Below are 26,667 nucleotides of genomic sequence, written 5' to 3' on the forward strand. Positions count from 1 at the left end.
ATCCCGGCTCTAGTTTCAGTGGAGCTGTTCCCATTCCCACCGGTGCTCTGGAGAGGGTAGCTGAGAACCCACGCTTTCAAATCCACACGTAGCCACGCTCTTTCTCCCTCACTCCTTGAACTCCGAAGCAGCTCGGACTTGGCAGGGTTAAAACCCGGGTTGCCTTCCTTGCAAGAGTTAATAAAAAAGTGAGCAAGCAAGATTTATCAGGGAATTACCCACAGGCTAAAGAGCTGCCAGCATCGCCAGGGCCATAGATCCCAAGTGTTTGGACTCGCTGCCCGGGTTTATGAGGTCCTTGGCTGCACTGAGAGAGCGAAAAAGCCTGAGGAGCTGCCGGCAGAACAGGCGGGGGCACTCACTGACTCAAAACCGAACGCCGAGCCAGCGTGGTTTCCTCCGGCCAGCCCCGCTGCACACGTGTGTCACCCACCCCAGCTCATGATTCATCTGCTGGGCTGCTCAAAACCTCCGGCCGCCCCGAAGCTGCTCTCCATCCCCAGCGCTGGGGCCGTCCTGAGCAACCCCCCGCGCTCGGGGCTCGCGGGAGAAGATGGGAAAACTCTGCCCGGCTCTCGGGATCGCCGTGGTCGTGCTCTGCGCTGCTGCCGTCCGGGGTAGGTTTTCCAGCCCGGAGCGCCGGTGCTTGCTTAAAGCCGGATTTGCCCTGGTCAGGCGTTTAGCGCTTATGTTGCCGATTATTTTCCAAAATCCCAGGAGTTTATGCTTTCCCAGGGCCCGAGATTTCCCATGAAAATCGCTCAAAGGGGAAGCTGGCAAACTGAAACCTCAGCGTGTTTCCCAGCTACAGAGCACCGCTCAAGCCCGTTTGCTTCGGCTGCTTTGGGGCCAGGAGGGATCCTCAGAGCTGTTGTGGGTTTGAGACGTTGCGATTCAGCGTGGTATCCTGTCCCTGGGTGCGGCAGGTTTATATTCTCTGCTAAACCGTGTCTGGCTCCGCGTGCTGGTTTGTACTGGAAGCGGTGGGGTGTGCCTTGGGCTCTCGCCGCAGTAAACAGGCAGCGACCGCACTGGGGGAGTTTGCGGGGCAGGTACTGACCGTATCCCTGTCGTTCTAAGGGCTTGGGGTGTGTTGATGCTGGCGTTGCTATCCAGCGTCATTTTTCTCCTGGTAATTTGATGCTTTTCTTTGAAACCTCTGATTTCTGGCATCGGGCGATTACAGCAGGAATAGAGCTTGCATTTAAAAAAAATCTCCAGTGTCTCAGGGGTGGAAGGGAACCTAAAGAAGTGACCCAGGTGTCTCTCAGATGCTCAAAAACTCTGGAAAAGAAATCTTGCAATCCCGAAACGGTGCAGGTTTTTTCGTCTCCCAGTTTATAAATACATCTCTTTGTTTTCGAGGCTTGACGAGGGGATTTGGGGGCAACATTGTTCTCCCTAAAGAATCCCAGACTTTGCTAAATTCCTAAGAATAAAATGCGCCTTAGAGTTGCTGCCCAACTGATCTGTCAGCTGCCAGCATGGGAGACGAGGTAGCCCCAGGAAGAGCTGAGTTCCCGGGGCTGCAGTTTGGGGCTGTGTAAGCAAAGGTGGGACAGGGATTTCTCTGGTCAGATGCAGAGGAATTTGTGTGTGTGTGTTTGTGTGTTGAGACCGGAGGAGAGGAGTTAGACGGGATGGCAGCTCTTCTGCGTGAACCTCTGCGCATGTGGCACGTACTAGCAATGTTAGGGCAATATCACCGACATGACAGTAATGTGCGGTGGTACCTGTCAGCAACTGAGCTCAGTTTGGGGCATCTTCTCTCCAAGAAGATGCTGGGATTCAGAGAACAAGGAGGGATTCAGGGAAAAGACAGAGCCCCAGGATGGCATGGGCAGGAGATCAGCAAGAAAACCCAAGTCCTTATTGCTTAGACAAACAGAGAGCCCAGGGGAAATGGAAGCATAGTTTGTGTGCATCTTTATCAGTATAAAGTTTCCTGTATGCACATTCTTGCACGTATTAGCAGAGAAAACAGCAAAAAAAAAAAAAGAAAAAAGTGGGTGGCTGGCTTCTGCGGTGCACAGAGCAGGGAGGAGGTTAATGGAGTACAGATCTGAGAGCCTGAGTAATCTTCCCCGGCGCGGGGAGGAATGATGCTCCGCCGCAGACGTCTGGGGCATTCGGGTGCACCGTTTCACCTCCCTCGGCACCGCGGTCCCCGGGGACCACAGCACGGCCCAGCGATGGGCGGCTCTTTCCCATGCTGCGGAGTTTATCTCCAGGCTCACTGTACTTGATGTGCCAAGATTTTCTTTTTTTTAATCCCTAGTCCTTGGGATCAGGTTGATCTATGAGCCTTGCTGCTTTTGCACTAAAAAAAAAATGCAGCTTTAGTGCTTTGGTTTATTAGCTTTTGTGGCTGGAAGAACAAGCCCAAAAAATGAAAAAAATGGGAACTAGAAAACACAGAAATTATTATTTTAGGAGTCTTATGATTTTATGTCTAATCTCTTAATGCGGGGGTTAGGGATCTCCTGCCAGCAGTGCTGAGCGCTCCGGGGAGCCCCGTGGCCTGGGCGTTTTTGCAAGTAACCTAAAGAAAAACCAAAGGGGATCAGGACAGCTCCGACGCAGCTGGCGTAGCACCAAGAGGGGCTGGACGGGAATCTCATTAACCTGCTTGCAGCCTGGTCCTGAGCCTGGGCGATGGTGCTGGGGTGCTCGCAGGGCCACAGGCAGAGCAGGGTGAAGGCACCACTCCATCCTGGGGCAGGACAGCCTCTCTGGTGACTGTTCATGGCACGTTCAGCCAGTAAATGGGACTTACATCCCCAAGGGAAGGTGGGTCAAGGCCCGGGATGGAGACGGGAGCAAAAGGGAGCCCTGAAGGCACCTGGTGTTGCTCTGGAGCAGCCGCCACGGCTGGTGGTGGCAGCGAGAGGAGAGGAAACCCCCGGGGCGGACGTGCTGTACGGGCAGGAGATGACTTGTACCAAATGCAGATGAGCCCTTTGGAGGAGAGGGACGTTCCTGGGGCTCATTAGCCCTGGAGCTCAGGTTTTGGCACATGACAAGGCAAAGCGGAGGAAGTTTGGGAGTTGGTTGGCAGGAACAAGCTTATAAATCGCCCAGGTTGTGTCTCTCGGGGACCAGGGCTGATGCTGCTGCCGGGGGTCTCCGGGGTTTATCCCAGCGGCGACGCGGGCAGAGCTGTTGGCCCAGGGGACCCTGCCCTCTCCCCAGGCAGGTCTCAGCACAGGGCAGCGCTGCAGGGAGCTCCCGCGGCCACGTGGCCCTTGTTTCTCCCAGCACCCCTCCCCGTGCGGAGGGAAACTGAGGCAGCGGGTAAGGCACGTGCCTAAAGTCACGGGGAGGAGATGCAAGAGACGGGATTTGAAGCGGTGCCTCTCGTGTTCGCGGGCCCTGCGAGGGGGCTCGTGACCCTGCCCCAGGACCGGGAGCCTGGCCGTCCCTGCGGGCACCCGCGGTGACAAGGGGCTCAGCGCTTCTGCAGCCAGCGCGGCGCTGGGGCAGAGCCCGGCGACCGAAGCACCCTACGACGAGCTGAAACCCATCCCTCGGGAGCTAACGCCGCCGAAGCCCTGCACTGGAGTTAATAACAGCCTGGGCCAGGAGCGTTCGTGGTGATGCGGGGTGCCATAGTCCTGCCCCAGCAAGAGCAGCGGGGACCACAAGCCGCGAGTCAGCAGCGGGACGTAGCGGTCGTGGGCAGGGATGGGAGACGGGAAAGAAATTACGGGGCTTGGCAAGGGGCAGCGGCTGCCCGGCACCTCTCTCCCCTTCCCCGAGCGCTCGCCGCGCCGAGCGGGCCGTGGAGCTGGTGGCTCAGGCCTGCAAGCTGCGGTGCCGAGGCCCCAAAGCTGCCGGAGACGGCGAGAAACAGGAGAGCGGCAGATGCTGTTAGCGCCCGGGCTCCAGGCCAGATGCTCTTTGCACGGCACTTGGCACAAGAGGCGTCCCGGGCTGCGCTCCGCGCGGGGCCAGGAACGCTCGATGCTGACGGATATTGAAGCGTGTCCCCCCCGGGACCACGTCCGAGCAGACGGGGCTGCTACGCGGGTCACGTCGTGGGCGGGAAAGGCCCGAATGTCACCGCCTCTGCCCGCCCGGTGCTCCCCGGAGGCCTGCCGCTCCGCCAGCCGTCCCCCGCCTTCGGGCATGCGGCCCCGGCGCTGGCAGCCCGGGTTAACGCGACCGCCGGAGCTGCCAGCGCTCGCCGCTTCCCGGACACCTGCCCCGCTAATGCTTCCCCTGCCGCTTGCAACGGGCCGAGCTGCCCCGCGTGAGCCGCTCCGTAAGCCGCTTCCAGCTGCGAGCCGAGCAGAAATCCATGGCACGCGCCCCGGCGCTGGGCTGCAGCCCGCCGGCGTTTGGCAAGCCGGGAGGGATTTCACACGGACACGGGAAGAACAGGCACGGGGAAGCGGGAGCCAGCGTCGCCGCCGCCTCTGCTGCTGGAGACGTTCGGCACGTCCTTCCCTTCCCATCCCTGCCTATCCGACCCCGGCTCCCGGAGGAAGCAATATTGGAGCTAATGCATCTTTAAGTGCCCTTGGCGCAGGAAGCACCGGAGATCAACCTGCCGCTCTTCTGGGCAGTGCTAAATGCAGGGAAGTCCCCTGCTCATCCTCGCACGCGGCTCCTCGGTGTTTCTTTGGCGGGTGATGAGGGCAGTGGGATGCAACACTAAAACGTGCGCCCCAGTGCTGAGCCGGCACGGAGCGCTCCGGGGCCGTGCACCAAAGTGCTGCGGTGGCTGAGCCCCGGCGTGGACCACCGGCCCCTCCGCACCGGAGCCGAGCCCCCGAGCACCCTCCAGCGCGAGGCTCGCCGGAGCCGCTGCCTGTCCCCTTCGGCCTGGGCCATCGTCTTCGCGCCCGGCTGCCGCGCGCCCTCCCCGCCTGCCCGACCCGGGGCGGGGGAAAGTGCTGTGCCAGGCACAGGTCACCCCAAAGACCTGATAATATTGTTTCGCTATTTCCTCTCTCTGTTTCGCAGCGCGTTTCCTCTCGGTGCCGCGGAAAGTGCTGCTTTTTCCGCCGTGAGCTGCAAGCAGCAGGGCACGGAGCGGGGAAGCCGCTGGGGCAGGGCGACGCAGGGTCCCCGTCCTGCCCCCTCCCAGGGGGGAGACACCGGAGCCCACCGCTCCGTGCCGGCAAACCAAAAGCCCCGGCAGCTCCGACAGGTCATGGCTTCCTCCCAGACCCATGAGCCCGGGCAGTGCTCGGCTCCTCCATCCGTTCGGCAACCCCATGGCTTCCCCGAGCTGCTTGCGCTCGCTGTGCCGGCAGCCCCAGGCAGGGAGAAGCGGTCGAGCTCTGGGCAGCACTGCGGGGGCTCAGCACCAGCGCCATACCGTGCCCCAGCGCTGCCGTGGCCCCAGGCGCCAGGCCCGAATTGCGTTCGCATTGCCTGAATGGGCACGTTGCAAGCCCAAATTGTTGCAAGCCCAAATTGTTGCAAGCCCAAATTGCTGCAAGCCCGAATTGCTGCAAGCCCGAATTGCTGTGCGTGCACCGATTTGGGGAGGTCTGAGCTTGTGCATCTCTTTGCACCAGCTGAGGATCCGGCCCTCGATGCAGGTGCGTCGGTCTCCTCTCCGGTCTGAGCCCGGCAGAACGGAGATGTCCCCTATCCGCCGGTGGCAGCGGGGTTTGGTACCCCACGGGTGCAAGGCTGCAGGGATGGGGGTCACTGGGGGGCTGAGGGGTGCTGGAGCCCCCGGCCCCTTAAGGGAGCTGCAGCTGAGCAGGTGGGAAACGAGGCTCAGCCCCGGGCAGGATGAAACCCAGGTGGTACCGGGCTCTGGGGAGTGGGAATGGGTGGTTATAAAAGGGGCAGGGAGGCAGCACCCAGGACCTTGGCCTCTGCCTCCTGCAGGCTCTGACCCTCAAAGCTAGTGACTGAGCACTGAGATTTCAGCACACATGTGGGCACTGGTTGGTGTGGTGGGTTTTAACTGCTCTCCGTCTTGCTGTTGCAGGGGGTAACATCTGCACCACGCGGGGGGTGAACTCCTGCAAGCAGTGCCTGGCCGTGAGCCCCCTGTGTGCCTGGTGCTCTGCGCAGGTAAGCGGCGGGGGGGGGGGGGACCCTGGGGCAGGCTGAGCCCCCGTCCCCGAGCTGGAGCAGGGAGGCAGCGAGGGGGAAAAGCCTTCGGGCTCTGGGGCAGGTGCTGGTGCCTGTGTTATGGCCTCGCGGTCCCGCAGGGAGGATGCAGGCTGTTCCGCATCTCTTCCCCACCGTGTCTAAATGCATTTCTTGGCTGCATCTGGTGCCAGTCGCAGCTGGAGACACATGGTCCCGTGGGCTGGTGAGCCCTGTGTTGCCCTGAAAACCTGCCCCTTATCTGGGGGCTTAAGGGGAAGCTGCACGGAGCTGGCTGGAAAAGGCTCATTATTTTTCCTTGGGAGTTCAAAAGCGTTGCTTTTTTCCCCCAAATTCCTGCTGTGCCACCTGGGTGACAATGCAAGAAAATACAAAAAGAGGTGGGTTTTTTGCCTTAGAAGCATGCTCTTGAAAGCCTGCTTTCCTTTAGGTTGGCTTCTTGAAAGCCCACTGCAGAGCTCTGCCCAAAGGGATTTAATGCCTGGAAGGGCTGGAAAAGGAAAGGGGGGGCCTGCAGAGAGGAAGAGGAAAATATTGATTAGAAAGAGAGTTTCTGTGGAATTTGTTGGTTTAAAAAGCCCCTTTTACTGGGAGGATGGGGGCAAAGGAAAGGCCAGCCTTTCACAAAGGCCCACATCTGAGAGGCAGTATCTGGTTTTAGTTACTGAACTACAGATGATGTGAAAAAAAAACATTATTTTCAGAAGCCTTGACCACTTACCCACCCTCTGCTCACTCATCCTTCCCCAGAAAGTCATCTCAGCCTTAGAGCTGAGCTGTGGCTCTAAAAATCCCTTGCTTGGTAGATGAGACCCTGGAAAAATCTGCCGCGATACCTTCCAAAAATGCTGCCTGTAGCGTTTGTCGATTGGGAAAATATGGGGGGAGTTTCCCGACGCAGATCGCATCTGGTGAGCAACCAGCCCCGGGGGGGAGAGGAAGGGGAGGTGAGGGTGGCAAGGGGAGAAGTGATAGAAACCCCTCCAGGGCTTGAGTGAGGCATCGCCTTAAAAATGTGATGCTGGTGTGTCGAAACGGCCAGGAGGTTTTCCCCTTCTGGCAAGGGGTAGAGGTAGGAGAAGTGTTTTTTGCTTCTCCGAACCTGAAATTCTGCAACCTCGAGCTGCGGCTGTGCCCGTGACCCACATAGGAGAGAGAAAAGACCCAGCAGAACTGGTCCATGCTGGAAAACGCTGCTGGGTCCTGCCAGTGTGGCCAGATCCTGCTGCACTGGGGAGTTTGGGCTGGGCTGGATGGTGTGTGCTGGGACATGTGTGCTGGATTTGGACCTGCGCCTCTGCCAGAGCCTCCCCTGCCTGGCCGGAGAAGCCTCCCCGCGCTCTGCCCATCAGATAACGGGGGGATTTCGTGGCTCGCTCTTGGCGTGCGGGGTTAGTAAGGATGCTTGGCCTCACGAGACTGGATTCCTCTCTAGCGAGGAACAGCTGAACTTTGCAGGAGGACGCCGGGCTCTGCTCAGCCTCTCCTCGCTGCGCGGGGAGGAGCAGAGCCTTCCCGGCCAGGCGGGCGCCTTCCCTGCCTCGATCCTAGGCCATGCTGGTGTCTTGACGCTGCAGCGGGGGCTGTAGCTTTTTTTTCCTCTCCTCGGATCAGCAAAGGTTTCCAAAAAAGGAAATATTTTCAGCACTGCTCAGGGCTACGCTCATGGACAGACGTGACAAGCGGTGCGGGAGCCGCCTCGCTGCCAGTGACTGGCCCCCGGAGAACCAGGCTTTGCAAGCTGCTCAGCAACTCTTGCCTCCAACATCTGGACCGCATTGTCTTAATTTAGCAAAGTGAGGGTTTTTTCTGTGGGTTTGTTTAATTTCCCCAGGGTAGGGGAGGTCTCTGATCCTACCCCCCCCTTTTTTTAAAGGGACACTGCCCTTATTTGTATCCCTTTCTTTCCCACTGTAGTTGTTCTTCATCCTAGCTAATTCCCTGCTGAGCAAGGGGTTAGGGATTGCTCCTGCCCAGCCCTGGGCTTGAACAGCGCCAGGGAGGAGGATTCAGTTGCTGTCGTCTGTGATCACTGGCCCCACTAAGTGCTGATGCAAGGGATTATTCTATTTTCTTTATTTTCAGAAGCTTTGACCACTCTTATCAACAAATGGATGTGCCCATCCACTCACTTCTCCTTTTAGAAAGTCAGCCAAGCCTTAGAGCTGAGCAGTGGCCCTAAAATCACTTCAGGTGGCTGAGATCTTGGAAAATCTCATGTTACCCTGCCAAAATGTCACCTGCTGTGGTCCCCATAGAGCAAAGGTGGAGGCAAGGCTCACCTGGGTTTCATGTAGTGAAGCAGCTGGAGGTTTCAGCTTAATTTTTGGAGGCCTCTGTGCTTTAGGTCCTCCCAGAAGCTCTCCTGCAGGGAAGCTGTGGCCCTGCATGGCTGCTTGCAAGAGGGCAGTGGGGATGCCCCGGGATGCAGGACTCCTGCAGCATCCCACTGCTGTGGGCACCAAGGGGGCTCTTGGATGCAGCTGGCTTTGCCACATCCCTGCACAAACTCTGTCCTCACTTCCAATGTCCAGAGGTGGTGACTGGGGGTAAACTCGTTGGGTTTCCAGTGCTGGAGTGAGCTCGAGCAGATGCAGAGGTGCCCAGAGAGAAAGTGGAGCAGGAAAGCTCTGCCGAGGGCTGCAGAATCCCTTTGGGCAGAGGAGGTTGGAGCACGTGTCCTTCCACCTCCCTGCCCTGGAGTGCCTCTGCCCAGGCAAGCAGGGCTGTGCCGATGGGAGCGTGGGGCCGTACAGAGCGTTGCAGTGAGCAAACTCACTGTGTCGCAGTGCTGGTGGGTTCCCCAAATCCTTGGGTCTGGTGAGGCTGTGGAGAAGGGGCGGGGGGGAAATCTGCAAGGGCCCTGTAGCCCAATGGCCCATCGATGGCACGTCCTTCCCTGGCATCTTGGAGCCAAACTTTGCTGAAGAGGTTTCTGGGAGTCCTGAGCTGATCACGATGTTTAGGCCTTCTGGGAAAAGGGAAGGATGTGGTGGTGGGGTTAATGAGCTGCCTCCCTGGGTCTCATGCAGTAACGATGCTGCTAATCCTATGAGGTGCTAAATGTCCTCTGGGAGCCCACCAGGACCTGAAGGTATCACACCACGCTGGCACCACAGTGAGAGACCTTTCTGCTCAGCCGGTTTTTCTCCCAGATATCTTTCCAGCGATTTCCCTGCCTGGGACAGCAATGTATGTGAATGATGGGGTCTGTTGTAAACCAGGCATATTTTCCAGCTCTCTGCTGTAGCAGATAGATGTAGCTCCAGAGCTACCTCTGTCTCAAGGGTTTTGCACAGTCCCTTGGTCCCAACCCCAGGCTGTGGCAGGGAGTCCCGTGGTGCAAGTTGGGGTGGGCAGGTGGGTGCAAGGGAGCTAATTTAGACAGGCAACTTGTCCTGGTGACTGACAGCAGGCTGTCCAAGCGGGTAGGGTGCAAACGGGAGGCCGCAGAGGAGGAACGTGCCTGCTGATGTATTTCCTGGCTATCAGTTGTACTGAGGGAGGAGAAAAGGCAGATAAAGGCCCCTTCTTTCCAGAAGGGCTGTAGGCCAGAAAGGGCCTCCTGATGCTGTTTGCACTTTTGCATGTTTTAAGCAAACAGGTGGAAAGTAGTTCCTGGGCTCAGGCAGCCTGAACTCAGGGCAGCTGATATCCCAAACTGAGAATCTCTCCCTTCTCCTGGGTGCTGAGAGGTTGCAAAACTGGAATTTTGCTTCTCCCTGCCCCAGAAACAGGGAGCTGAACCACTTGGTCCCAGCTCATACCAGTTGTGTCGCATCCCTCCGGCCCAAGGAAAGGCTGGGTTTGGGTTTGTGTGGGTTGCCTGCTGTGAGGCTTTGTGCGTAGAAAGATTTGAGCTTTGTCGTTCGAGAAGGGAGCTGAAGGCTGGAGAAACGCTTTGGTCGGAGCGGAGGATGTGTGTTGCCCAGCTGGGACGCACAGCTGCACATCCTGGCAGCGTCCGGGTCAAATATTCCCGTATTTGAGAAACGCCACCCGCCAGGAGCAGGCACAGGGGTGGTACAAGCTCCATCTGCCTGAGCCGTGATAAGGGGGAAGGAGCTGGGAGGCTTTCTAGGAAACGAGGGAAGGGGCTGGAGATTCCCGGTGACTTCACGCTCTGGGCTTCCTGCCTCTGATGGACGCTTGACAGCTTCTCCCGCAGCTCAGTTGCTGTCTCACTCTTTCACTCCTTTTTTGGTCCTCCTTTTCCCCATCAGGCTCTATCCGGCAGGAAGCTGGAGAGCTGGAGATAAGCTTGAACTGTTCTCGGACAGGAACTAAACTCCATTTCATGCAATGGGCTCAGCCCTACCAGGCCTGTTCCTTGCTCACAGCAAGGTTCCTAAGACTGCATGTCAAGAAAGAGTGAGGGGAATGCTGGCTTTTTTTTTTTCCTGAGGCTTAGAAAGCCCTAAAATGTCCCAAGCTTTGCCGCTCACCCGCAGCCTGCCAGCGTTCATGTCCTGCCTCACGGTCCGGCACGCAAAGCCCCCACATAGGACCTGGTGATCTTTCCCCTTTGTCAGAAGCCTCACCTGAGATTCCTGCTGCTAGGAGTCGGGAGGGAATTTGTCAGGGACAAGTTATCCATCGCTCCCTTTCTTGCAGGGGTTACCGTACTCCCCTCCACGCAGCCGGTGCACGAGGCAGGGAGCAGGGTGGGGGTCACCCTGGCTGGACCCAAGCCTGCTCCGAGGACAAGGAGTCTCTGCAGCGGCTTGGACAATACCCCGTCTGCTTCCTCCCCCCTGGGGAGACCTCGTTGCCCCCAAGCAGCCTCTTATCCTGATTTTTTGCATGAGACGTGAGGCAGCTGCGGCTCTCTGGAGAAAACCTGGCCCCTCTCCTCCTCTGCCCCACCATCATGCTGGCTGGTTCCTGGCCACTTTGCCTGCTGACTCTGCCCCTCTCCCGCAGTTCCTGGCCCAGGGATCACCTCGCTGCGACCTGCGCAGCAACCTCCTCCAGAACGGGTGCGGGCGGGACCACGTCGAGTTCCCGACCAGCAGCGTAAAGATCCTGGAGGACAGACCTCTCAGCGACAAGGGCTCGGGGACCACCACCACCACCCAGATGAGCCCTCAGGAAATAGAGCTGAACCTGCGGCCAGGTAAGGGCCTCAGCACTGGTGGGGTTGAGGTGATCTGCTTGAAGAGGAGATTTGGGCTCTTTGAGCTTTAGTGAAAGTCAGCTCGTGTCTAACGAGCTGCAGACTGGGCTGGTAGGTCTGGACTACCAACAGGTCCCCTTTTAACATAATTTCCCAGGTTCATTTCAGCCATACAGGCTGGAGCCAACTAACTGTTAGGGCTTGTTTGCAATCCTGCACCGCTGTACCACCACCACCTCTCACTTCCTTGAACACGGAGTTTAAAGTGACACCAGACGGGAGGCAAAACTAAAGGGCGTCACTTGCCCAAGGTTGTAAAACCGGTTTGTGGAGACCAGAGCGGAAACAGTGCCATCACCGTGCCCTGCCCCAGTGCATAACTCATCACACGTGCTCGTTAACAGTTATCTGCTCTGGTGGTGGTGGTGTAAAAGGGCCAAGAAGACCAAAGAAACTTGAATTGTTCAACCTGGCACAGCTGTGTGTGAATTCCTAAGCGTTACCCCCCTCTGGAGGGAGGAAAGTCAGTGAGGTTAGGGATGGTGTAGGTGAAACGGCCACGACAATCTCTTGTGAGTCTCCTTTTGCCTCCATCAGTGTGGTATCCAAGCCCCTAGTAAGGATGTAACTAACCTCTGTCACACGTGATTCAGTCTCTTCCTCCTCCTCAGGACTTCAGAGCTGTTCTCTCACAAGAACTTTTGCTCACAGTTTCCAGACGTGGCTGGTAGCTCCTTTGGATGCTGTCCCCGGGATGATTCAGTAGCCAGTGGGGCCCTTGGGTGCCCTCCAGTCTCAGCAGGAACAAATTTCAGTTCTGCGTGCTCATTAAAACCTTGGGGCCAGGTTTCAGTGATTGATAGCATGTGGCTCTCTGTTCATATCCCTGGGCCTGGCCACAGGGAGTCCTGACCCGTCAGAAAAACAACAGTCTGGCATATCCCCTTTCCTGCAAAGCGGGGATGTACAGCTTCTAAGTAGCCCTTGCTGTCTTAGGTCAAAAGGTGTTTGGCAAGAAGCAGGTACATGCATTGCTCTGGAGAGAAACCGAGACACGGAGGACCTGTTCCTGGGAAGCAGTAGATAAAAGCCCTGACTTGACACCATCTCTGCCCAACCAAGAAGGCTTGGCATGAGTTATGTTCTTGGACTCGCAAATCAAAATATTGAAGGATATAACTAGGACAGGTCACAGCCCATGTCCCACAGCCTCAGTGAGTCCTTGGGGTTTTAGCTCAGCAAGGAAAATAGATGCTTTCTGAGCAATAAGTCCAGATCCTGAAGATACATGGTGGTACTCTGGCCATGCAGCTGGCCTTAGGACAGCTGGATGGGGGATGGAGCTCTTTGGTCTCTCCTAGATTCTGAAGACGCTTTCTCCATCCTGAAAGTCAGAATCTCAGATGTGTGAGTTTAGAAGAGGAGGGAGGAGTAATAATTAGGGCTCAACTGAAGCTTTTTATCCCCAAATTTGAGGTCTTCTGAGAAGACTGCAGCTGTGCCCTAGCTTACATTTCAAAGCAGCTGTTTCAAAGGACAGCAAGAAAGAACCTTTGTCTTGTTTAAAAAGCAGAAAGAAAAGGTCAACTCTAAGTCTTTTCAGCATTTTTTTCAAAGGGTAAAAGTCATTGAAACTGGCCTGCTCCCCAGAAAAGTGTTGGTCCTGTCTAAGGAGGGTTTTGTTTCGATGGAAAATGGTTTCCCAAAAAATTTCCCAGCAGGGGCTGGGAGGAGCCAAGAGGAGTGGGAAGGGACAAGGGGAGGGATGGGAGGCCCCGAGAGATGTTCTGAGGCTTCAGGAGCCCAGAGAAGCCCTAAGCAACAGGATAGTCCCCTGGCAAGACTTGCTGCCTCACATGCAGGTGGTTTCACTGGTGCCAGCCAGCGTGTTGGGTGCACTTTGTTAGTGTGGGACAGCCAGGGAGTGTCAACTCTGGGCAGAACGATCTATTCACATCCAGTAACAATGAGTTGGAGAGCAAGAGAGAGCCCTGAGCCACACTTGCCATCCCTGAGGGGTCCACAGCATACCTTCCCTGCAAGCGCCCTGCTGTAGGGGTTTTTGTCCCTTTGTATGTCTATTTAACTGCAGTGTTCTCCTCCCAGCACCTTTAGACCATCTCTTTGGGCTCCTGTTGACCCTGTAGATTCAGCTGCGCCATAGTGCTATGATGAGCCCTCTTTGCTCCTCTCCAGGCAGAATCTCTCACTCTGCTGCTGTGTTGCATTACAGATGACTCCCAGATCTTTCGTGTCCAAGTACGCCAGGTGGAAGACTACCCCGTGGACATCTATTACCTGATGGACCTGTCCAACTCCATGAAGGATGATCTAGTCAACATCCAGAACTTGGGCACCAAGCTGGCCAGCGAGATGGGCAAGCTAACCAGCAACCTACGCATTGGTTTTGGGGCCTTTGTAGACAAGCCCATCTCTCCCTACATGTATATATCACCTCCAGAAGCCATCAAAAATCCTTGCTATGAGTAAGTCCCAGCCAGATGTATTGGCTATCAACGGCTGGGGAGGTCTGTAAGAGCCAGAAGTTAATAGGACACCACTGGGCGGTGGCTGGGACAAAGGGCTTTATGTCACATGAAGAGATACTGCATGCGTAGCTGGTATGAAGCAGTGGAACACTGCTGGTCACATCTGCTGAGGATTTGGCCCTTTGCATCCAAAAGAGGATGTAGTAGGACTGCTGGGTTCTGTTTCTGTCTTTTCTTTGCCCAGGCCTGGTGTGAGCTTGGTCCAAATTCCTCTGCAGAAATGGATTTCAGCAGGGAGTTGGGTGCCTGATTTACTGGGACCAGGCAGGGCTTAAACCTTGGAGTCACAGGAACAGACTGACATAGGGAGGAAAAGCCGGTTAAAACTTTGAAGTATCATTCATCATGAAAGGTTGTGGGTACAAACAAGTTTTCACCCTTCCTCAGGAAAGACTCTGAGCCTCAGAGTCAGTAAGGGACTTCTAAAAATCCCGTAATATCCACTGTGCTGGCCATGAGAATTGGAATTCCTAGCAGGACAAGGCTGGGAGCTGGATGAGGCAAGGCTCCTACAGCCAGGTTCTCCAGAGCTTGTACACCAGAGCCTCAAGGCATCATGCTGAAGCAGGGGCTGCTGGCGTGAGCGCAGCATCGCTGTCAGGGTGGTTGGGTGCCTGCAGAGGGTATGGATGGAGCTCGGGGTGAGTCAGTCCCTCATCCGATGCCTCAGTTTCCCTTCATCGTTAGTTTGCTTGAGGCCTGGGCCAGAGCAAGAGCTGACAGCAGTGTAGATGTCCTGATTCCCAGGACCTGCTGTGAACAAGAATAGGCAGGTGCTGTGCTGCTTGCACTGGGAGGAGGCATCCCAGAGAGAACCGTAGGACGGGAGATGGCTGCAGGGCTGGAGTGGGGGCTGGAAATGCCCAGCAACTTGAGCCCGGGGCCCTGACTGCTGTCTTCCCCCGCCTCCCCCAGGATTGCTGAGACTTGCCTACCCATGTTCGGCTACAAACACGTCCTAGCGCTCACAGATGAGGTGACCCGCTTCAACGAGGAGGTGCAGAAGCAGCGTGTCTCACGGAACCGTGATGCGCCGGAGGGCGGCTTTGATGCCATCATCCAAGCCACCGTCTGCGATGTAAGAACGCCTGGCCAGGGCAGGGAGAGGGTAATTGGGCTGGGCCTGATGGATCAACCACCTGACCCTGCCTCTACCAGGACAACGTCTCGGTGGGCCGTAAGCCAGAGCCGCAGCAGGGCTGAAAGACCAGACAGGGTGAACGTTGAACAAGGGCTTTTCCAGGCTGACAGCCAAAGCAAGGGAAGAGCAGGACCCTGATGTGGTCCCGGGAGGAGAGGAACAGAGTGGGTGCTTCACAGGCTGACGCAGCAATCCCATGTCAACCCTAGAGTAACCAGCCCTGAAGGGAAGTCTTCTCCCGTGCCCACACCTTGATGTGTCTCATGCTGGAGACAGCTTTTAATTTGCCAGGGAGTTACTCAAGGACACAAAACCTCCTGTCACCTTCACAAGCAGCTCATTTGCCAGCCCAAATGTACCCCACAGCCCTTTACTGGGAGAGTAATTGCCTTCGATTCCCTCTGTAGTCACAGGTTGGGGGGCCCATGGGGCCAGGCTGTGACCTGAGGTGGCAGCGAAGGGGGCAGCCGGGGTGCTGGCATGCAGGGCTGCCCGCAGCGCACGCTGCCGCAGGACTGGGAGCTGCCTGTGCCCTTGCTGCAGGAGAAAATCGGCTGGAGAAATGATGCTTCCCATCTGCTGGTCTTCACCACGGATGCCAAGACCCACATCGCGCTGGACGGGAGGTTGGCAGGCATCGTGCAGCCCAACGACGCCCAGTGCCACATCGACAAGAATAACTACTACTCGGCCTCCACCACGCTGGTAAGCCGGGGCCCTCACGTGGGGTGGGGGGAACCTCCCCGTGCCGGAGGTGTAGGTAGCCACATCAGGGTGTTTTACTCGTTTTGAAACAAAACAGGAGAGCTTGCAGGAGCGTGGCACTGGCGAAGTGTGTGTGTGTGACTCTTGCAGGTGCCTGGATGTCCAGGCTCTCCGAGTTGCCCCACAAGGAGCAGTGCCTGGCTCTGAGCAGCGAGACACTGCACCTCCTGATCCGAACACACCAGCTTTAGGGAGGCCAGAGTCCCGCGCAAGATCGCAGTGGGATGGGAAACACGGACCTGCCCTGCCGGGGGAGGGTGGTGGAGATCGGGGAGGTCGGGGTACACGTTCCCCGGTTACAGCCTCTCTGCTCTCCCTAGGACTATCCCTCGCTGGGCCTGATGATGGAGAAACTCTCACAGAAGAACATCAACTTGATCTTTGCTGTGACCGATACCGTGGTCGGCCTCTACCAGGTAATGGAAACCCCCCTCCCAAGGCGGCTGGTGGAGTCCCAAGGAGCAGCCGCTCCGGCAGGCCGTGGGTGGTCGCGGGCATTGCCTGGCAGCTCCGCGTCCTCGCAGCCGCGTGAGGAGGGCAAGCCCACGTTCTGCGAGGAGCCCAGCTTGGCTTGGGAAGCTCTTGCACGCCCAGGCACAGCTTGGCCCAGGTGCACACATCACAGCTGCTGCAAGCAGTCTGTTTTCTCACCAGAACTACAGCGAGCTGATCCCAGGCACGACTGTGGGGACCTTGTCCCGGGACTCCAGCAACGTCCTGCAGCTCATCGTGGACTCCTACGGCGTGAGTGTGCAGTACCATCGTGTCTCCCCGGGCAGTGCAGCTCCAGCCCTGCCCAGGCAGCTCCGAGGGGCCGGGGAGGGGCGTGGGGGCTGCCTTCGCATTTCAGAAGAGCACCTGCTTGCAGGATACAAGGAGCCTTGCCTTGGGTGCTTGAAGGAGAGCTGCATACTGTGGTGACCCCCACGTCAGCTCTCTTCCTCCCAAAATAGCCGCGACATCACGTTGCAACCCCCCCCACGCAGACTTGACAGCTCCCCTGGCCCTGGGCAGCCTCCCTGGACCAGCTGGAAGCATCTGCCTCCGCCTGCGTGTGCAGGGAGGGCCGGGGGAAGTGAGAGCACCGCGCTGGCCACCTCTGTCCCTTCCCGTCCTCCAAGGCCTTTCCGGATGCAGCTGGGCCTGAGAACACCTCGGGGCGCTTGGCTCCCTTCCCGCTCGCGCTGGTGCACGTGGGAGCGTTGCTGCAGCGTGGTGGCTGCTCGGGGGCCGTGGGAAGAGGAGCTTTCCTGCCCGTGTCCTTTCCTCTGCCCCGTCGAGACCGCGCGGGCAGAAGAGGGACGGAGGCAGCGGTGAGGGTGCGCAGAGCCTGCCGCTTCCCAGCGTGCGGTGACGGGTGCTGCGGTGTCTGGTCCTGGCTGCTGGTAGCGGGGAAGAGCTGCGGTACTGCAGGGCCCCCGTCCTGGCTGTCACCCTCCCGCTGGAGCCAAGCCCTGCCTGACCCGTGCTGTCTGCTCCACCGCTTCTCCTTGCCCCTCGCAGAAAATCCGCTCCAAGGTGGAGCTGGAAGTGCGTGACCTCCCCGAAGAGCTGTCCCTGTCCTTCAATGCCACCTGCCTCAACGACGAGGTCATCCCCGGACTCAAGTCGTGCGTGGGGCTCAAGATCGGGGACACGGTGAGGCTCCCGTTGGCATGCTCGGTTTCCCTCCACCTCTACGTAGCTGCTTGGAAAGGGGAGCACAGCCCACGGGGCTGCTAGGCACGGCCAGCTCGTGCGATGCCCTCCGTGAGCCTGGCCTTGCCTGCTCCCCATCAGCGTCCCCTCCACCTCCCGGTGACACGGCCCTGCGGAGCACCTTGCAGGCTCCTTGCAGCAGAGAGAGGGGTCCAGCCGAGACAGATGCAAGGGGGGAAACGCTATTAGCAGTCTGCCGCATGCAGAGCGTGGTCCTCCAGCTCTGTGTGCTGCTGGCCGGAGCCAGGCGGGGTGCGGGGCTGCGTTTTGGGCTGATTTGGCCTGTCTGCTCAGCTGGGTGCAACGGTGCTGAGCACAGACCGGAGCGGGTACCCCGATGCCACGCTGGGGGTGCTGACGCCCGGACGCCCCTCCCCAGGTGAGCTTCAGCATCGAGGCCAAGGTGCGGGGCTGCCCGCAGGAGCCCCAGAAATCCTTCACCATCAAGCCCGTGGGCTTCAAGGACAGCCTGACCGTGCGGGTGAACTTCAACTGCAACTGCTCCTGCGAGGCTCGGGCCGAGGCCGGCAGCCCCTCGTGCAGCCAGGGCAACGGCACGCTGGAGTGCGGCGTGTGCCGCTGCAACGCCGGCCGCCTGGGCTCGCACTGCGAGTGCTCCGAGGAGGAGTACAGCCCCTCGCAGCAGGACAACTGCAGCCCCCGCGAGGGCCAGCCCCTCTGCAGCCAGCGGGGCGAGTGCATCTGCGGGCAGTGCGTGTGCCACAGCAGCGACTTCGGCAAGGTGACGGGCAAGTACTGCGAGTGCGACGACTTCTCCTGCGTCCGCTTCAAGGGCCAGATGTGCTCGGGTGAGTGGCGCTCGGCGGTGGGAGGCAGCTCCGGGGGAGCTCGAGAGGCTGCGGCATTTTGTGCTGCCCAAGCTCACGAATGACGGAGGCACCAGCTATTTTAGGGGTTGTCCCACACATCTTGCGGGGCTTCCCCCGTTTCCTTGGGGGTGAACGTGGCAGTGACTCCTTTCTGCCGCTGCATTGCCCTCCCTTTCCCTTGGATGTGGGATGAACGGGCTGTTCTAGGCAGCTTTCCCTGAGCAGTGTCGGTATCTCTTGACTTGCTCCAGGAGGACCCTGGGAACACCAACCCAAGCTTGAGCAGGTCTTTTTTGGCTGGGGACCCCTCAATATCATCAGAGGACCCCAAAGACAGAGGGCAGCTGCCCCCACCACCAGCTTCCTGCAGCCCTGGCTCTCCCTGGAGCAGCCAAGCATCTGGAGCAGTGGGGAGAAATGACTCTGTTTCTGGCAGCTTGTTCCCCTCCGCGCTGCCTGTGCCTATAAGCCAAAGCCGGGCGACCGGCTCCTGGGGTTAGAAACAGGCCTCGCCCCCTGCTTAGGCTCGAATCAAAGCCTTTCCACAGGCCCAGATGAATCTGAGATAATGCTCTGCAAAAGGAAACCCAGGGGCGGCAGGAGAGAAGGGTGGGGAGGGATAGCGTAGGGTTGGGATTTTGGAGGAGATAAAGTGCTAATTTTTTCCTCCACCCAGTTCTTAAAGGCTCTTTGTTGGAAAAAGTAGTGGAGAAGCAATCGTCCTGATAGCATCCTCCCTCCAGAATATTCATCTCCTTGATTTGCTACTGGGCTCCCCGCCTCCAGTCTTGGCTCCTGCTGTTTTCAATACGAGAGAGGACCAGATTCTCTTTCTTTCCTCCTACACTAAGAATGGGAAGGGTCTGGTCCGCCCTGGGTCCCCTTGCAAGACACCTCCCAGGAGCAGCTGTTCCACGTGTCCTGATGTGCCAGGACCCTTTCCCCGTCCCGTGAGCCCTGCCTGCGTCGCAGGGGAGCACACGAGCAGGACTTCGGAGCAGCGAGCCCAGGGAGCCGAGTCGTGGGCTCGCAGAAGCTGGGAGAGGGACGGGAGCGCCTGGGGCTGGGACGTGAACTCGCAGCACGTCACCTCCCAGGGCAGAGCGCTCCAAAACGCTCCCGCTGAGCTCAGAGGCTGACGGCGCCAAGCGGGACGCCCTCTCCCTTCCCGCCCCGAGCTGATTCAGCTCCTGAAAGCAGCAGTACAGTGTGTAAATTTTTTTTTTTTCTTTTCCCTGCAGCTGGGTTAGTTTTTGCCAGTTCTGTTTCCCCACCAGCTTGCCGACGGCTCAGTGGGGATGGGTGGGATGGTGTGGCCAAAGCAAGCCGTTGGGTCCGAGCTGTCTGCCCAGCCTGCCCCGGTGTGTGCAGCGGCTTGTTTAACCCCCAGGAACGACTGGCCTCAACGGGGGGAGAGGGGGGCTCTCAGTCCCCAACCTCCCTCCATGAGCCCAGGTGAGGTGGCTGCTCACAGAGGGCCAAAAAAGCCCCCGCTGTCCCTGACCAGGAGGCCAAAAACCGTCAGGACGTGCACGTGCCTGGTGCTGACTGCGAGCTTTAGCCGTAGGTCACGCTGCCGCCCCGGCCTGTCTCTGCGCTGCTGTGACTGATCCCTTATCTTAACAGCATGGTGGTGATGAAATAGCTTTTTTTTTCTTCTTCACCGCTATCAGTCAGTGCCCAACCTCTGCCCCGGGGAGCCCAGGTGTCTGTCCCTCTTCCTGCCACCCAAGGCCAGCGCTGGCTCCGGCGGTCTGGGTCCTGCGGCGCGGGCTGCTTGTGCAACAGCTCTGCGGGGGTCTGGCTGGGCCCCAGGAGAGGTGTGGGTGGATCGCTGCCCCCGGGCAGAGCGGGCTGCTAATTAACCAGCTCGTTATTTCTGGCACAGCCCTGTGCCCACGTCCCTGGGCCAGCCTCAGCTCAGGCCAAGGGCTGCGAGAGCAAACACAGCTTTTGCTGAGACAGTAAACGCTTCCCCAGAGCCGACTTCTGCAAAAGCGAGGCTTGGCGTAAGCCCAGCCGCGTCTCTCCTTGCCCGGCTCTGCCCGTGCCCCCTCTGCACTGTCTGACCCGTCAGCATCGATCACGTCACGTTTAGCTGCTTCCCTCCACTCCTCCTCGGCCCATGTATTTCCGTGCCCTGTCACCCAGCTCGGCGCTGTTTTTCCTGTGACTCAGTCCTAGTTCCTCATTAACCAGGTTACGCATTTATTTCTCATGCCGGTGCCGCTGCAGGGGTGAGCAAGGCGTCTGGCCGATGCCCCCGCCGGGAGCAGAGCTCCCAGCGTGCGCTTGGGGCTTGGCATGGGTTGGCTCGTGCTGGCTTTGCGGCGTTTCTGCCAGTTAGTCTTGTCTCTGCTGGAAACTTTCAAGTCAAAAATCAAACCACAATCCAAATAGCTCCAGGCTCTGGCAAGGGCTCTGTGTGTCTGTCTGTCTGTCTCTGCTTTTTTGATGAAACCAGTCTCAGCGCATACAGAACTTCCCGGGCTTTTCCTGGCAGTCGGCTTTCCATGGATGGTCCAGGGCTGGGAAGTGAGCCGCAGTTGCTGGGTTTTGCCTGATCATCCTAACTTAATCTGAAACTGAAGACAAAAGCCCAAGCTTGACTAGCTCGGACGGGTCTGATCAGGGATCTCTAGCTGTTGCTGCCAACCGACCTGCCAGAGCCAAGGCAGCTCGGCCTGAGACTTGGCACAGTTTCTTATTTGGATGGGACAAGAAGGGTGTCGCGGAGGCGGTGTAACGGAGTGGGGGACGGGGCAGGCGAAGGGATGGGAGCGGGAGCGGCGAGGAGGCAGAGCCCAGCGCAGAGGGAGCATGCCCGAGCTCTGGGAGGACCCTCGAGGGCTCAGGTGCTGATGTCCTCGTGGTGGTCCCCAGGCCACGGGCAGTGCAGCTGCGGGGACTGCCTGTGCGACTCGGACTGGACCGGGGACTACTGCAACTGCACCACCCGCACCGACACCTGCATGTCCAGCAACGGGCTGGTGTGCAGCGGGCACGGCGCCTGCGTCTGCGGCAAGTGCGAGTGCACCCAGCCCGGCTCCTACGGCGACACCTGCGAGAAGTGTCCCACGTGCCCGGACGCCTGCACCATCAGAAAGTGAGTGATGCAACAGGGTCACACCAGGCCGGAGACGTGCCACGCCGGGCCAGAGCACACGGCGGGAACCAGAGCTGGCGGTGGGGTCTTTGCCCGTTAGCTGTGCCACAGCAGCAGCCCGGTTAGGCTGGGCTTGCTGAGATCTCCCATGGGAGGGCAAGTGATGGCAACGGGGCGGCTTGGCGTAGAAATGGGGGTCTGCGGTTCTGGGTGGCCCCCCTGTCACTTGCAGGATCCCTGGTGCCCTGGGTGAGCGGGGTTCTCCGGGGAATGCCAAACGGAAAGGTGTGACAGCTCCCAAGGGAGAGCATGGGGAGCCCCCGACGCTTCCCTCCTGCTCACGGCACCTCCCTCCTCTTCCTCAGGGACTGTGTGGAGTGCAAGAAGTTTGAGCGGGGCGTCCTCGTGGAGCAGCAGTCCTGCAGCCGCATGTGCCGCTACGAGATCGAGACAGTGCAGGAACTCGGTAAGAGGGGGACAAGGGACTTGGCAGGGCGGGCGTACCGCAGGCCGGACCAGACACTAATCCCTGCCCTGAACCATGGAAATTGGAGGCTGCGTCCACCATGCCTGGGGTCAGGTCCTTGCCCCCACGTGTGCTTCGCCCATGCCTGGCGAGGCGGCTCTGACAGCCTCCCCCTTCCGCAGGCGACAATGGCAAAGACGCCGTGAACTGCACGTACAAGGACGAGAACGACTGCGTGGTGAGGTTCCAGTACTACGAGGACTCCAGCGGGAAATCCTTCCTCTCCGTCATAGAGGAGCCAGGTACGCCCGTGCCCCAGCGGCTGCCGCGAGCCCGTCCCCTGGCCCTCCCTCCGGCACGCAGGGCTTCGGCGGTGCCAGCGAGCCGCTCCGGGAGCCCAAAAATCCTGCTCCCTCCCAAAAGCCAGCAGGAAACTCAGGCACTTGGGGTTTAGTCCGTACAGAGGAGCTGCTGGTGGCGGCAGTCTGGCCGGGAGGTGCCGAGGACCCGTGTGGGTGTTCCCCGCTTCCCCGTCTTCCGTAAACCAGTCCCGTTGCCATTCGGGAGAGCCGGAGGGACGGACATCTGCTTCCTCTGGGCATCCATCCACCTGGCAGCGTGGCTTCGAGACGTCCCCCCGCCCAAGGCACTGCCGCCCGCTCGGCTTCCTCCTCCGGCTGCCTCGGGCGCTGCTGGGCCTTTGCACCTCCCGAGGGCCCCGTGGAAGCCGATGCTCCATGGCAGCCGGCGCGTGCCGTGCCCCCGGGCTCTCCGGACCCGTGTCCGGACCGCCGCTTCCTCCTGCCCCCTCTTCCCGGGGGGAGCAGAGCTGCTCTCGTCCCTCCCGGGGAGCCGCGAGGGCTGCCGCTGGGCTGGGAGTCCCTTTGCGCCCCTCGCTTTCGGAAGCGGAGCGCCGCTCCCATCCCAGCGGGGCCGAGAGCCGGGGCTGGAGAGGGGTTAAAAGAGCCGCGTTGTTCCTTGCTCCGCGCCATCCGCGGCCGTAATTTCCTGCCTCTGTCTCGCGTTTCCCACCGCGTCACGGGGCTGCTTCGCCCCCGGTTGAAGCCGAGCTGCTGGCGGGGAGGGAGATCGACCTTCCCGACGCCACGGTTCAGAGTTTCTTGAGCTGCCCTGAGAGGCCCGGCTTTCGTTAGCAATGCGGAAGGAATGCCTCGCTCTTCCCCGGCGATGCACCCAGCCCTCGCGTCGGAGGAGGGTGCAGGGGCCGGGCAGAGCCGGCGACGGGAGGGGATGCGGCTGCCGCCCACGCAGAGCGGCCCCGGGGGCATCCGGCGCTGCCGGGCCTCCAGCAGCCTAGAGAGCTGCTTTCCAGCTGAGCCGGCTGCAGATCCTTCGAAAGCAGGGTCAATAAAGCAGCTGCCAGCTCTAATTACGGCCGCCCGCCACCTCCCACCCCTTCCCTGGCCTCTGTGCGAGGGGGACGAGGCAGCAAGGTTGGGGGGTGTTGCACGGGGCTGTGCGAGGTGCCCAGTGCGGGGGGGGAAAGCGGGGGCAGGCTGTTCCCGGGTTCCTGCCAGATGTCTCCATGCCAGATGTCTCCGTTCCTGGCTCATCGGCCGAGCGCTACGTCAACGTGCAGCCTGGCAGCTCCGAGCGGGAGGCGGTGGAGGGGGGCCAGCCCGGCTGCTTGTGGGTGATTTGCCACCTGGCTAAGAGCTTGGTCTCCTGAGCTGTCATCATCTCCCCGCCACGGCGAGATCTCTGGCACCGCTGGCCTGCAGCCGCAGGCTGAGCACCCGCAGAGACACGGGCTCCTGCTGGCTCAGCAACCCTGGGCCATCACCAGGCACGAGGTTCAAGGGAGAAGCAGACAGCTCTAGGGTGGGCAGCTGGGTGCAGACCCTGGTCAGATGTCCTCGTCTGGGCCCTATAGGTAGGAGCCTGAGCAGCTCAGCACACGCACCCTGTCCCCTTTCTATAGGGACTGGTGTGCTCCAGGGTGGAGGCTTCTGCCCTCCAACAGTGGAGGACAAAGTCATCCTCAGACCAGAGGAGCTCTCCGTGCCCATGGTCAGGCAGTGAGATCGGGTAGCCCCTGAGCTGCTCTTAATTCCCCTGGGGGTGCTGAGCCCATCTAACCCTCGCCTCCTTGCCCCAACAGAGTGCCCAAAGGGACCAGATATCCTGGTGGTCCTGCTCTCGGTGACAGGGGCCATCCTGCTCATCGGCCTCGCTGCCCTGCTCATCTGGAAGCTCCTCATCACCATCCATGATCGTCGGGAGTTTGCCAGGTTTGAGGAGGAGAAGGCCAGGGCAAAGTGGGACACGGTAAGGGCCAGCGGGGTCACGTGGGCCAGGCAGGAGCCCCTCAGTGCCAGGAGTTTAATACCAGGTCTGAGCAGATTCAGATCCCAGCGCTCCCAGCCACAGAACCTGCTCCCTGTCCGTGGTCCCCTGGGGACATTCGTTAGGGACCAGCTCGCCTCGTCCCTCTCTGATGTGCAGCACAGGGCAGGACTCAGCATGGCAGCGCCAGCCTGGACACCCCTTCCCCGTGCCTGCTGCCATCCTTGGGGCCGTGCACAGGGACGAGCAGATGTCCTGGATGCTTCCCCCACCTCCAGTGCGTCCCGAGCGCTTGGCACTGGTGTGACCCTCTTACTCACTGCCCGCACCAGTGTTTCCACCCCGTGAGCGAGGCGGAAGGTCCCTCCTGCCACGGGACGCCTGGAAGGGCTGAGGCACCCGGCGCACGAGGAAGGCGGCGGTGGCAGCAACGGTGCCTCCTCCCGTGTCTCCACCACCACGCCAGAGGGAAGGGAAGAGATGAGGTGGGGTGGCACGGCTCTTTCAGGAGCCCTGTTTGCTTCCTTGCCTGCTCCCGGTGCAGCTCCTCTCCTCCGGTGCAGCTTTTCCCTGCTCTCTCCCTGCCGTGAAACCTCATGGGGAGCTGTTAAACAGCACAGCACGCTCCAGGGCCAAAGCCCTGAGCGGAGCCGCGGATTCACCACTCCATGCTGAAACGGCACCTCCGTTTCCCCAAAGCGGAGCCAACGCTACGTACCGCGTCGCAAGGCTGCTCCGCTGCCAAGCGCAAAGCGGTGACGCTCATGTCTCTTTCCTCCAGGGCAACAACCCTTTGTACAAAGAGGCTACGTCGACCTTCACTAACATCACCTACCGCGGGAACATGTAAGGACGCCTGCCCCGTCCCTTCCCAGCGCTGGCCGTGGGATCAGCGAGGATCGCGGGACCTTCTGGAGTTTGGTTTACAGAAGAGCTCGTGTGTTGTCCCTGCGCGAGTGTGTCCACAGGTGTGCAAGTGTGTCTGTAACTTAACCCCTCGACTGGCTCCAAGACCCTGTTGTCCGTCACCCCACTGTACCGCAGGGATGTTCTCTCCACGGCAAACCTCTTCTTTACCTCCGGGCTGACTCCACGGAAGCGGGCGGCCCCTCCATGCACTGAACAAGGAGAAAGGGGACTTTCTCTGGCTGCCAAGTCTGTGAACTCTGTTAGGTGCTCATCAGGGCCGAGCGGATTTCAGGAGCGGCCGCTTGAACCCAAGGCCGCGAGCAGCTCTGTGTGGCCCGTGCTGGAGGAGCTCTGCCTGCCTGGAGACTCCCCACATTGATCTGCTGGATCCCTTGTGCACTGGACGGTCCTTGGCCCTCCCGGGGCAGGAGCCATCACCATGCTTTACCGGCTGAGGTTACTGCTTGAGTAACCTGGCAGCCCGGTGCTTCTTGCAGCAACACATTTCTGGCACTGCACTGGTCCAAGACAGTGAAAAGCAGTGCCCTGACGCTGCAGTGACCTTCCGAAATCCCTCCTCACGCGCTCAGTTTGCACCAGCAGCCACCTCCATGTAGCACCAGCTGTGCTGGTCCCAGCTGCAGCCTGGCACATGCCCTCAGCCAGCGCTGAGCTCCCGCTGTCCACCTCCCCCAAGCCAGGAAGCACGTGGCTGGTTTAGGACAGGTCCTGCTGCCTGGAGCAGCACTGGTGAGCAGCACCCACAGGCTTTTTTTATGACAGGAAAATAAAAAAGGGGCCTGGTGCCACCTTGGTCAGAGCTTGGCTCTGCTGGCAGTGCTGCTGCCTGAGCCCCTGGGTACCTGGATCCTGGTGGATTTGTTGCACCAAATAGCAACCAAGACCTCACAAAAGCTGCCTGGGCTGTTCCTCCATGCCTACCTCCACACCATGCCCAGGGCTGCGCTGGCCAGGCTCAGGCCTAGGGCAAGGGGACCGAGCTCTGGTTTTGTCGGGGGTCTCTTCCCCCTTCTCTCAAACACTCTGCTGCGCTTGGAAGCAGCCTGAGCCTGGACTCCCTCCAGGAGAGCCAAGCTGGTGCAGGGCACGTGTCCCCTGCTCTGCATCCCGACTTCTCCAGCAGTGCAGGAACTGCCGGTGTCCTGGAGTGACGGCCATGGGCAGAGGCTGCGGGAGCTGGTGCAGCAGTGGGGGCTGAGCCCTATTGCCAGCGCTGGGGGTGCTCCAGAGCCCGCCCTGGCATCCAGCAGGGCAGCAGTGACTCGTTCCACCTCCGGCTGCTTCCCAGGGCACCAAATAAAAAGCCTCAAACCACTAACGGTGTCTGCGTCCATCCTCACGGGCTGTGCCAAAGCCTCCTGCCTTACGGATGGGGAGGGGATGGGGGGACGGAGTTGCTGGTCCAAGTGGGGCTGCAGAATGGGGATGAGGATGCTGGTCTGAGCGGGGTTGAGGGATGGGGATGGAGAAGCTGGTCCTAGGGGGCTGCAGGATGGGGATGGAGGAGCTGGTCCAAGTCGGGTGGCAGGATGGGGATGGAGAAGATGGTCCTAGGGGCTGCAGGATGGGGATGGAGAAGCTGGTCCAAGAGGGGGTGGCAGGAGGGGGATGGAGGAGCTCATCCTAGGGGGCTGCAGGATGGGGATGGAGGAGCTGGTCCTAGGGGGCTGCAGGATGGGGA

At 59.5% G+C, this 26,667-nt stretch overlaps 1 protein-coding gene across 1 annotated transcript; it reads left to right on the forward strand.

The window, feature by feature from the left end:
- Positions 1 to 328: 328 nt before the first annotated feature.
- On the forward strand, positions 329 to 26,304 carry ITGB3 (integrin subunit beta 3). The gene is made up of 15 exons (XM_026099464.2): positions 329 to 617; positions 5,954 to 6,039; positions 11,002 to 11,194; positions 13,428 to 13,680; positions 14,659 to 14,821; positions 15,428 to 15,589; positions 15,970 to 16,065; positions 16,304 to 16,393; positions 17,153 to 17,287; positions 17,727 to 18,156; positions 21,061 to 21,283; positions 21,649 to 21,749; positions 21,932 to 22,051; positions 23,872 to 24,038; positions 24,838 to 26,304. The coding sequence occupies exons 1-15, from the start codon at positions 554 to 556 to the stop codon at positions 24,904 to 24,906; spliced, it is 2,352 nt and encodes a 783-aa protein (XP_025955249.2). The 5' UTR covers positions 329 to 553; the 3' UTR covers positions 24,907 to 26,304.
- Positions 26,305 to 26,667: the final 363 nt, after the last annotated feature.

This window comes from Dromaius novaehollandiae, chromosome 22 (genome assembly GCF_036370855.1).
Source record: "Dromaius novaehollandiae isolate bDroNov1 chromosome 22, bDroNov1.hap1, whole genome shotgun sequence".
NCBI classification, from domain to species: domain Eukaryota; kingdom Metazoa; phylum Chordata; class Aves; order Casuariiformes; family Dromaiidae; genus Dromaius; species Dromaius novaehollandiae.